At 37.2% G+C, this 11,673-nt stretch overlaps 1 protein-coding gene across 1 annotated transcript; it reads right to left on the minus strand.

The window, feature by feature from the left end:
• Positions 1-712: 712 nt before the first annotated feature.
• On the minus strand, positions 713-9,534 carry LOC149021502 (Leucine-rich receptor-like protein kinase family protein). The gene is made up of 27 exons (XM_089149732.1): positions 8,994-9,534; positions 8,437-8,575; positions 8,281-8,352; positions 8,105-8,176; positions 7,885-7,956; positions 7,728-7,799; positions 7,566-7,637; positions 7,336-7,407; positions 7,171-7,242; positions 7,014-7,082; positions 6,863-6,934; positions 6,582-6,653; positions 6,273-6,344; positions 5,760-5,831; positions 5,574-5,645; positions 5,412-5,483; positions 5,181-5,252; positions 5,029-5,100; positions 4,875-4,946; positions 4,696-4,767; positions 4,196-4,264; positions 4,013-4,084; positions 3,758-3,831; positions 3,047-3,175; positions 2,435-2,782; positions 1,959-2,329; positions 713-1,496 (listed from the first exon to the last, which is right to left on the minus strand). Exons 1-27 carry the CDS (start codon positions 9,166-9,168, stop codon positions 1,116-1,118), a joined length of 3,051 nt encoding a protein of 1,016 aa, XP_089005858.1. The 5' UTR covers positions 9,169-9,534; the 3' UTR covers positions 713-1,115.
• Positions 9,535-11,673: the final 2,139 nt, after the last annotated feature.

Consider the following 11,673-nt stretch of genomic DNA (forward strand, 5'->3'; position numbering starts at 1 on the left):
TGACAATTATTTTCTATTTTATTTTTAATTTGACAAAGCTTCACCAACAGTACCTTTGCTTGGCAATGGCCAGAGATGCGTAAAGAAGTAGAAGTAGAAGTAGAAGTAGAAGAAAAGAAACGAAAAGGAAAACAAACTAAGTAGAAAAGGAGAAAATGATTCAAGAAAGAAAATTTAACTCTGGATTTGTAAAGATCCATTATAACACTCATCATGAACATCAATATCCCATACAAGTTTCTCAAAAGAACCTTCATCATGATGGTTCATGATATTTTCATCATTTTGAAGACAAAAATTCTAACAAAACCTCAAATCGCCGCCTGAACTGATTGCACAGCCGGCGTAGCTTCTGCCCAAGTCAAGTAACGCTATCATTAATACTACCTGTACTACCTGTACCTGTAGAGTTTTGCCAAAAAAGGATGAAAGCTGAAAGGTACCCAATTATCATTCCCTTGCTAACCAAACTAAACCAAATTTTAATTTTGTGGTAGAAGTAAAACCAGATTAAACTGAGTAGTACCAAACTAGAGGAATGTATCATGTTTAATGGATTAAAAGATTCAAAACTATGAATAGTCATTTGCAGGTTGTGGACTTGTGGTTGTTACTTGCAGACCCACTTGACCCAACAGTTGGCACTGGGTGGAAAAATGGAGTTATTTTTGTAGTGTGAGAGAAGGCAAGGTACACCTTGGCCTGGAAACAAAAAAGTAATCTGATGAGACAACCACACATGCTAACACTTCAATCCGAAGCCTTGGATCCCACAATGCCACAAGTCTACAACTGGGTATTGGGTAAGGATACATTGACATGGGACCCAACTGGTACATTCAAGCTGTATGGTTAGCAGTTGCAGGCTTTTCTCTTAACTCTGAAAAGCCCTTTTCAAATGGATAGACTGAACAGGAAGAAGGCAGCAATGATTGAGATACAATTCCACCTTTTTCAAATTACTCATATGATTTAATTACAAGGAGATTTCATAGAGATACCATACATCATCAAGCAAAACGAACCATCCTACCTATCACTCTTACAGATTTTGCTGACATCCAATCTCTCAATGCATTTAGCAAGGAGTAGCTTGGGGTGGAAATTCTCTCAGTTCACTCACTGTTCTGGGATATTACCTCTCCAAATTTCAAGAAGAGTTGAGCATCAGAGGTGCTCAGGGATCCACAGTTTACCATGGTTGGGTCCTTGAGATTTGCATATTCATGGATGTAACTTGGCATTGTGGCAGGTGGAAGTGCTGGTGGTGGCAGCAGCGGTTGCGGCCCCACTTGCTTGGCCATGACAGGGGGGGTCACAAAGCATCCCAGAACTCGGCTCACTTCATGCATAGTTGGCCGATCTGATGGTTGCTTCTTGGTGCAGAGAAGGGCAAGTTGGAAAACCTTCTTTACTTCTCCAAGATCTTTACATGTAGCAGAAATGTCTGGATCAACAGTCTCCATCACGGCATTGCTAGCGGCCTTGGACATCATCTATTTGCCAATGAAAGAAGAAAGCCTTAGTCCCAAATCTTCACAAAACTCAATGCGAAAGAAACCCCAAAAACACAATATTTGCATCCCTAGAAGGGCCAAAAGATAATGTTGATTTATCTACCTCCATGGGAGGTCAGTCATGAATCATGATTAAGGTCAATCACCTATCCGATGTTGAAGTTATTACATACACTTACAGCTACTCCAATGTATCCCTTAACAGTGGAATGCTGGAATTCTTGTAGCTTTTTGGGGTCTAAGGTTTTCCCCAAGAACTTGGCTAGTGTCGTGAGAAAAGATCTTCAAAGACCCGTGAAGTTGGGCAAATAACTTAAAGACCAACTAACTCTATGGGGTCAAAAAAGCACATTTCAAGAAAGCACCTAAGGTATCAATTAGATGCTTGGACCCATGTTGCAGATAAACGTGTGAAATCAACAATGAGGAAGAATATAATACCAGCTGATGGAGATTGGAATCGTTGTCCACAGCTTTCTTCCCAGTGAGAAGCTCAAGCAGAACAATCCCATAGCTGTAGACATCAGACTTTTCAGTGAGGCGGGAGGTCCGAGCATATTCAGGATCAATGTAGCCAATGGTGCCCATTAAATATGTAGATGCATGGGACTTAGATGTGCACAGGCTCTTTGCAATGCCAAAATCAGTTAGATGGGCTTCAAAATCCTTATCCAATAGAATGTTTGATGACTTCACATCCCTATGGATTATACGAGGGCTACAGTCATGGTGAAGGTATGCCAGTCCTTGTGCTGCTCCTACTGCTATTCGAAGGCGAGCTTCCCAATCAAGTTTCTTTTTCTTCGAAGGGCCTACAAAAACAAATATTACAAGGAACTAATCAACAGAATGAGAGTTGTTCCCTGCAGAAACACAAACTAACATCCACGCCTGTCCTCAAATAAGACTTGGATTACCATGTAGGAGGTCCCAGAGGCTTCCATTATCCATGTAGTCATAGAAAAGAAGGTTCCCACTTGGTGACAAACAAAAACCCTGGAGGCTGACCAGATTCCGATGCTTGATATTTCCAACTATCGCAAGCTCAGTCTCGAATTCCTTAAGGCCCTGCGGGTAGTGAGAATATAATTTCTTGATAGCCACTGGCTTACAGTTCTTCAGCACACATTTGTATACTGTGCTTGATGCACCATAACCAATTATATACTTCTCACTCAGATTCTCTGTCATCCTCATGATGTCCTCATAGACATGAAGAGCCATGTTCATGTGAAGTATTACCAACTTTGGTGACGTATGGTTAACTGTAGCACAACAAGCATTACCCATAAGACAATAACTTAGTATGCCACTTACATATTCATGCAGCACACCAAACATTTCATACAATATATTACAAAGAAGCAAAAAAATACATTTATTTGAGTTGTCATAACCAGGTAAATTTGTTCTCATTCTTTATAATGACCAAATGAAAAAAAAATATTAACATTGTGTAAAGTAAAATGCCTCCACCCCCCTCGAAGACTACCTTTTAATCATCATACAATTAGTAGAAAGAGAGCTACCTGGTTTGTCTGGGGATCCTTTTGGATAAGGTGATGGGTTCTGTGGCCGACATGCTGCCACCAATATCATCAAAAGCAGCACAAGGGCACCCAAAGCAATGCCTAGGATTGCAGCCCTAGAGACAGTAGCTGTAAACAGAATCCAAATGAAGAAAATAAGGAAAAGCAGCAATTAATTAGTTTCAATTGAAATATGCACCCAATTATGCACTGTAAAGAAAGTATTTACTGGCAGAGGTTTTCCTGTCAGACAGTGTGAACCCTGCACCAGTGTGGGCACTCTTGGGAGAGCATGGGGAAGCATCAACTGGGACAGGAATTCCTCCTTCAATGAGTGAGTAATCATTTCAATCCAGCCAGTATTTGAGCATAATAGCCACACTCCCTGACAGAATCCTTATTCCCATTTTGCACTGGCTTGGAACTCATATTAATCAAATAAAACATGTGAAAATTCTCCATATTTAAGGGGATACCATCCTGTTACCCCCCCCCTTCCATGTCAGTTTTGATGAGGTAGATTATTGTAGACAGAAAGAAAGAATCTGTTTAGGCAAAAACCTTCTTACACAACAATGTTTACATTAAATTAGTCCTACTGGTGCAATAAAAGTTCAATTGACTTAAGCACCGAAACAAATAAATAAATGAGTGAAAAAATCAACACCACTGTCGTTTGATTTGCATCAAGAAAATGAAGAGTATGTTTACGTCGTTCTGTTAGGTGGGATTCCTGACATGGAGAACTCAGCCAATGCCCGCAAAGACCTGGATTCCCTATAAAGCTGCACACATAATGGTCCAGTCATGAAATGAAATAGATTAAAGAAGGGCGGCCAGAAAATAAAAAGAGAGAAATATTCCAACTTATTTACAGAAAACAAGAAACCTAGACTAGGGAAATACGAAATAGTTGAACACGTTCGCAATTACCAAACATTACAAGAATGAAATTAGCCATCTCACCTATCAGGTCTAAATCTAGAGAAGTTGTTGCTCATAGGAATTTCACCAACTAGGCTGTTATAAGACACATTTCTGCTTGTTTACAGCAAGTTCACAGCCAAACTCAATTAGTCGCCATCATAACCATCTATCTTAATTGTAGACAACAATAAATTTTTCAATATTATGACAGCAAACACTTACAGAATGGTGAGACTGAAGCTGTTAATCAGAGGCAGTACATCACCTGATAAGTTGTTGTTTTCTGCTCTCCTGTCATCATTTTGCACACAAAATTATAAACTCAACAAAACACAAGTGAAAAGTATTAGTTAAGCTACAGGATATACAGTAATACAACCTATAAATGGAACAAAAGAGCAACAACTATTTCATATGGAAATCAAAGATTGCATCAAACACCTTAACTGGTTATACAATCCACAAAGTAAAGGTAATTGGTTGGCCCAAGTTGGTTTCTCTTCAGTCCATAGTTACTTTCTGCTTAAAACTATCTAGAATGCGAGGGACCACCATGGACCAATGATAAGAAGAAAATGATCATACTAACATAGGCAATAATCATCAAGGCATACAATCAAACATTCTTCACACAAAAAAGATTAAAATAAACTAATGTTTTTCATTTTTACCCCCAACTACCAAAGAACCACTAAATTAAATGGACAAACAGAGGAACGTACAGAGAGTATAGGCTTTGTAGCTGCCCAAGCTCTTCTGGAATTGGGCCTGAAAGATGATTGTTTGAAAGATCTCTACGATGCAAAGCAAGATTGGCTTAGTGGCAACTAAAAGTACCAAAAGAAGCACGAAGAAGGAAACAAAAAGAATTATAATGAGCCAACTGTTCAAGCCATCTTACATCTCCATCACATTTCTCAGATTTCCAAACTCCATTGGAATATATCCAGTTAAACGGTTCCGGCTTAAGTTCCTGTTTAGGTAAAATATCCATCATCAAGAAGAAGAAACTCAAACAATTTTAGAAGCACAAATCACTGGAAAGTAAAACTTACAGTTTTAGAAGATGTTCCAAGTCACCAAGAGATGAAGGAATGGAACCACTGATCATATTAGTAGAAACATCCCTGCCAAGAAAGTAAAAGATAGCATGATACTCAGTAGCACCAGTAAGGGATTAATATTTTCTGAAGTAGTCAATACTTACAATGTATCCAAATTACCAATTCGAGACAGCTCTATTGGGATGTGACCCTTAAGATGGTTCGAGGAGAGATTCCTGGATGTGAAGGAGAAAAAAAAATCAATCACTCTAAACTTACTAAAGACGCTTTTAAGAAGAAAAAATTAGCCCAATCACATGGCTAGACTAAAGACCAAGGAATTCTCAGATATTAGCAAAGACAGCAGAGATAGATGAAATATGTCTATTACTCACAATTTTGTCATACTCTCAAGCCTTTCAAACTGGGGTGGGATGGTTCCATTCAATTTGTTGCCATGCACATTGCTGCCATTTATTTAAGTATCACCAATACTTTCAACTACTAGAGAATTTAAAGAAGCTGACAACAAAATAGAAGTTCAAACAAATCCTTACAGACTATTGAGATTTGTACATGAGCTAAGATTGGCAGGAATTGGCCCTTCAAGATTGTTATTTGCAACATTCCTGTGAGAATATTGAGTCAGTTCTTTCTTTAATTTTATACTGAAACTCCTCTTAAAAGCCAAAAAATAAAAAATTTAACCATGCCAGATAAATTGTTTATGCATTAAGACTCACAAGTCAAACAATTCAGTGAGCTTCCCAAGCTCCGGTGGGATCTGCCCAGTTAGTTGATTGTCGTTCAATTCCCTGCACATAAAATTTAACAGTGCAAAATGTGACTATCAGAAACTTTATGTATCAGATATTAAGATAAAATTCTGGTGGTCTTAAGGTATTTACTATTTCTGCATACCTTTCCAGTTCCTAGAAGCAGAATTCAAGATTATGCATATGAAGGTTAACCTAAACACTATATCAGTGACCTCAATTAAGAAATCCCCCACTCCGAAAAAAATCACTTAGCAGCTATCCCAAACAACACTGCTAAATGAACTACCCGGTAGAAGAATCATTACAATTAAAATGTACTGGAGTTGGATTTCCAATACATGAGTAGATGGTCCTAAAGTAATGGTCAAACAAACCTGATGCATGCACCAAAATGAGGGAAGTCATGGAGGCAGTATTTAATGCTGAGAAACAAGTCATTTTAAATAAAGACTGCTATTATAGAAAACTTATCCTTACAAATAGTGGAGTTTTGTCATGTTTCCAAGCTCTGGTGGAATGGATCCTGTCAACTTATTACCATGCAAGTACCTAGAAAATACAGATATTGGTCAAGTTCATGTTGAAGGATTATCAAGCAGAGTTTAGAAGATTCACAACAGTCGTTGAAGGAGAATAGAAGCATTACTCAATCATGGCTGGGTATGAAAGTCATCGTTTTCTTTCTAGTATGTGTTCATGTTATTCGGAATTGGTAATCTTTTTCCCACTGGGGGGTGAGAAGAAGCATGCAAATATATTACATATATGTGATAGGCAAGCACTCACAATTTTTCTGTGTAAGACAAATTGCCAAGAATGGGATGAATAGGTCCAGTCAACTGGTTGCAACTTAAATCTCTGCATCCAAAAAAGGAAAAACAAAATAAATAAATAAATAAAAGAGAATAATGATGTTTTAGATGGAATTAATAAAGGGAGGCAAGAACCACTAAAGGTGAAATAAGACGAAGACAAATTCGTCACCTAGAAATGCATTGCATTTCCGGTTAATCAATCTCGCATAGAATGTTGAAGAATCCAAAAACAGTAAGATTTAGAGTTCTTACAACACAGCAAGTGCCTGCATGAGACCAATCACTGATGGAATTTGCCCAGAGAGCCGGTTTCCTTGCAGAGATCTAGAGATGAAAACTCCAAGAAATAATTATGCAGGTCTATAGCACTTGTTACAAATCAAATAAGTTTGCAAGTACATACAATGTAGCGACTTGCAGGAACCCAATATTGAATGGGATCTCTCCAGTAAGCTGGTTATAGGACAAATCCCTGCCAATTGAATGCAAAGATAAATGTTCAGGCTTGCTCACTTTCTGCATTGAGAGATTCAATCCATGTGGTAAGGAAATATACATACAAGACCTGGAAGCCAGTACAATTGCCAATATTCTGAGGAATACTACCCGTCAAACTGTTGTTTCTTACATCACTGCAAAAGATAAAGGTTAGAATAGGCATAGCCCCTATATGACATAAGACATGTAGAGCAATAAAACATTGGGGAGCACAGAAAATGACTTACAAATACCATAACCCAGTCAACTGGCACATATCGGGAGAGAGAGAACCTATCAAATTGTTTCCACGCAAACCCCTGTATTAAGACCATCTCAGGATCAGAAGACACTAAACCAGAAAAGCATTGAGTAAGAAAAGAAAACAGGAAAAGAAAAAAACAATAAAATGAATAAATCCAGTGGTTTCAGAAGAAAAGATATTAATTATACAGACATCAGATGTTAAGATACTCACAGATACTGTAATACTTCATTCCAGTAGATAAGTCTAGGTATTTCACCGGTCAAGTTATTTTGGGCTAGATCTCTGAACAGTGGCAATGGAACTCATGATTGTCATCCATATATACTTGAAATGGAAACAAAAGGAGAAAGAGATGCCAGGAAACCAACTTACAGGATCTTCAGGCTTGGAATCTGAGACAAAGTTGAAGGAATGGGGCCTATCAACTGATTATTTTTCAGAAGCCTGGCAACATTGATCAAATATAAGTATTGCAGGGAGGACTAGCAGACCAACAAACTAGTAGTGAAAATGAATATGTGAAACTTACAGGCTTTCTAATTGTTTCAACTTAGAGATTGAAAATGGTATGTCCCCATCAATGTTGTTCATAGACAGGTCCCTAAATCAATTAACCCACACAGATAACTCCTTATAATCAAGCACTAAAGTATACCAAAATAATAATAATAATAATCAAGTACTAAAATAATAAAATTACAACAGCTCAAGGAAGGACCCAACGGTCCCTTCCACTAAATAGAACTTACAAGTATCTCAATGATGAGCAATCACCAATCTCATCAGGGATCTGTCCAGAGAGTCGATTGCCTTTTAAATCACTGCCCAAAAAGAATGAGTTAAAAAGTTATCCACAATGATGCAAACCCTACATACATGTAATTCAACTTCAAAATAACAGTTTTAAGAAATGCAGGATGGTTACACAGAGAGAAGACCCTTCAAATCGCCAATCGCAGGTGATATTTCTCCGTCAAGATTTAAACACGAAAGGTTACTACAACAATCAAAGAGTAGGTTGAAGTAAACAAACACTCAAACGGCAATGTGTAACAAAGACAGGAATGAGGAAGAATCTTACAGTGCAATCACATTAAAGGTGGAGTTATCACATGTAACTCCTCTCCAGAAGCAGTAATCCGAAGATGGGGAATCCGTCCAGTCATATAACACATTTTGGACGTCACGAAAAGATTTCTTGATCTCCAACAGCGTCTTACCTTTAACGAAGATTTTAACGAAGATTTTAACAGTTAGAAACCGAGTATGAACAACCAAGAAACAAAAAAGAAACAAATAATACTAAGAAGCACGAAAGTTGGAATCAAACTTTAAAAAAATAAAAATAAAGAAATGCAATTATGGAAAGGAAAGTTAGTTATCCCTTTAAATAATGGCATTAACTTCTAGACATCTTTCAATCATACAGAGATCCCAAACCCATTAAAAGTTAAATTATTTGTTCAGGTGGTGCTCTGGTTTGAGCTTTCGAGGTAGAAGATGAACACCACAGACAGACATGGCAGCCATGAAGAAACAAGAAGTCACCGACAAAACGTAAAGAATGAGAAAATGCGAAGCAGAAATAGGAATGGAAAAACTAAAACGGAAGAGAAGAGAAGTATGTGAGTTACTCACCGTCGTTGGAGTCGGAATCATCGGACGAAGTGAAACGAAAACAGAACAGAAGCAGGAGAAGGAAAAAAAGAAAGCGAAATGCCATCACAGTCTCTGCAATAGAAGTCATTCTACGAAGAAAACGCCCGTGTAAGGAGTGAAAACCCATGAAAAGAAAGAAGAAGAGAAACATCATCCGAAGCTTTTAGCATTACTTGGGACTTGGGAGTACACTAAGCAGAGCTACTGTGTAGAAAGGGAGAGTCTTTTGGTAACCGACATTGAAAGGACGTCGTCTAAGGATTCCGGGAGAAACCCAGAAGGGTAAAATGAAATTCCCATTTTATTAATCCTGAATTTATTTTAGGGAGGTTTGGTTGTGCCATCACATCGTTCTCTCTCTGATGCGCTTTCAATTGCAAGGCAATGAGTACCCTGTACTCAGCTAAGTAAAGAGAGAGAAATGATAGAGATATAGACTGAAACAGAGCCGTAGAGTTGCAGGTTTTATAGCAGAGAGTGGCAGAAGGTTTTTAACTTTATCTAGCAAATAATTCTCTCCCTATCTCTCTCTCTCCCGCCCTTTCTAGCTTTGCTTCTCTGCTGTGTAAGACAGGGATGTGGGGTTCTGAAATTTGCAGGTGGGTGGTGAGTTTTTGGGTTTGACAGACAGCGACGAGACCAGAATGGTTTCATCTTCCTCTGCTTTTAATCTTCACGCATTTACTGTTTGACACTTTTTGTGAAGATACCCAACCGAGCCACCAATTGCTCTCTTCGGAAAATCAAAATCTTTCCATTCGTTCTTCAATTCTCCTTTCTCCATCCATGGTGGGAAATCTTGATGATTACCCCCAAAAAACATTGATAAGGAATCTAGATGCTGATGTGGCAAAGATATGAGATATTGATTAACCTAAATTATATATAAGATATTAAAAAATAGATTGGATTATGGATAATACAGTTTAAAGATAACACCAAGTTCCCTGGAATCAAACATGTTCTACTTTTCAAACATGTTGATTAAATTGTCCCTAGAAACCCACAGTGCTTATACATCGAGGGGATGGGAAGAGAGGGTAAAGATGAGAAAAAACGGATATTCGAACCTAAGACTTTCTTGCTGTTATCATTTCTACTACATTGAAGTATCGGTGTTAATTGTGTACTGAAATCGTTTAATTTTATCGAATAAAACGGCACCGTACCTTTTAAAATTTGATACAATACATACTGAAACCGAATTTCTTTGATACGATTCCAGTTTTAAGTATTTATACCGTCGGTATGTACCGAATTGGTACCGTACCAAATTAATGAATATAAATATAATTTTATAATTAAAACACTTTACCTTTATCCAATCCTTAATTCTTTGTTTCAATTTTTCATTTTGTCATTCACTCCTCTTTTTAAATTTATTTATTTTGTCTTTGTTAATATCAAATTTTGTCGATTGTTTGATCGCAATTTCATTAGGATCTTAATGAACTAATAACAAAAATGGCATGGGTTTGTTCGTACGCACTGATACCGTGTTTAAACCGTTTTTCAGCACCGATTTAATACAAAACCGTACCGAACCATTTTTGTAAATACGGAAACCATACCGTACCGTGTAAATATAATACTATACGGTTATGGTTTTCGGTATTCAAAGTTGGTATCGTACCAAACCCATACTAAATTACCGAAACTGTACCGATTGACACCCTTACATTGGAGATTGTAGTCAATGAACCAAGAACACATTTACAATTTGAATTCAAAATTTGAACATTAAAATGACCTTATTTCCATAGAAAATGAGCCCCACATGCTGTAGTGGTGATTTATTGAAGCCCATCAATACAATGGACCATAGACCATAATAGGAATAACATTTAGATTTTGCTGCATATAAAAATTTATTGTGGTTGATGGAAAGAATCTAGTTAATAGTTGCTTAAATTTTAAAGTAGTAAAAGAAGCCATCATTTACCCAAAAAAAAGCCATCGACTTTAAATTTCTGTTATACTATGTTTGTTTCTGAACGTTGGTAATCTTTTCACTGCACCGACAGCTCAGAGCCTTTTAAAGGCTTGAATGAAATTTTTGTCTATGGGTTCATCAATGAGTATTATACCAAAAAGAATTTATAACTATTTATTTTGTTAAATTTTTGTTATTTATTATAATGATAATATAAATATATAATGTTTTATTATAGGCTATTCAATCAATTGAGATTCTTTTTCTTGAATTGGTTTATTTTCTACATCACAAGTGATAAGGAGACTCTAATGAAAGATTAATGAAGTAACTTAACTTATGTCATCAGAAGGAAAAAACCAATGATACACAAATCTGCTCTCCGGAAGATATACAATGATTTCCACTCCCTCGTGGCATTGCTGCCACTGCCACATTATATGTACGAGCACCATTTACCTATAAAAATCGGAATTGACGCCGAAAACCATAACAAATACCAAATTTGATCGCAAGGAGCAAAATCAAACCAATAAAAATCTTTTCTAATGTCTATGTTTCTTTACTCATGCAAATAATCAAATCATTATCAATCAAAAATAATAAATCGGATTCATAATCAAACCAATATAAGGGCATTTATGGGCTTCCACTTCTACCCCCTCCATTGCAAGTTGCAAGTTGCAACTACTGTGGACCTTTCAGTGAGTGGGCACTTCGTACAAG

Source organism: Hakea prostrata, chromosome 3 (genome assembly GCF_041222555.1).
Source record: "Hakea prostrata isolate BN-2017 chromosome 3, UWA_Hpros_2, whole genome shotgun sequence".
NCBI lineage: Eukaryota > Viridiplantae > Streptophyta > Magnoliopsida > Proteales > Proteaceae > Hakea > Hakea prostrata.

Coding starts and splice junctions, on each gene's coding strand:
- LOC149021502 (XM_089149732.1), bottom strand. CDS start 9,168: ATGATGTTTCTCTTCTTCTTTCTTTTCATGGGTTTTCACTCCTTACAC. Junction 6,345..6,581: donor TTGTCTTACACAGAAAAATT/GTGAGTGCTTGC, acceptor TGTATTTTCTAG/GTACTTGCATGGTAATAAGT. Junction 4,768..4,874: donor CTGAGAAATGTGATGGAGAT/GTAAGATGGCTT, acceptor TTTGCATCGTAG/AGATCTTTCAAACAATCATC.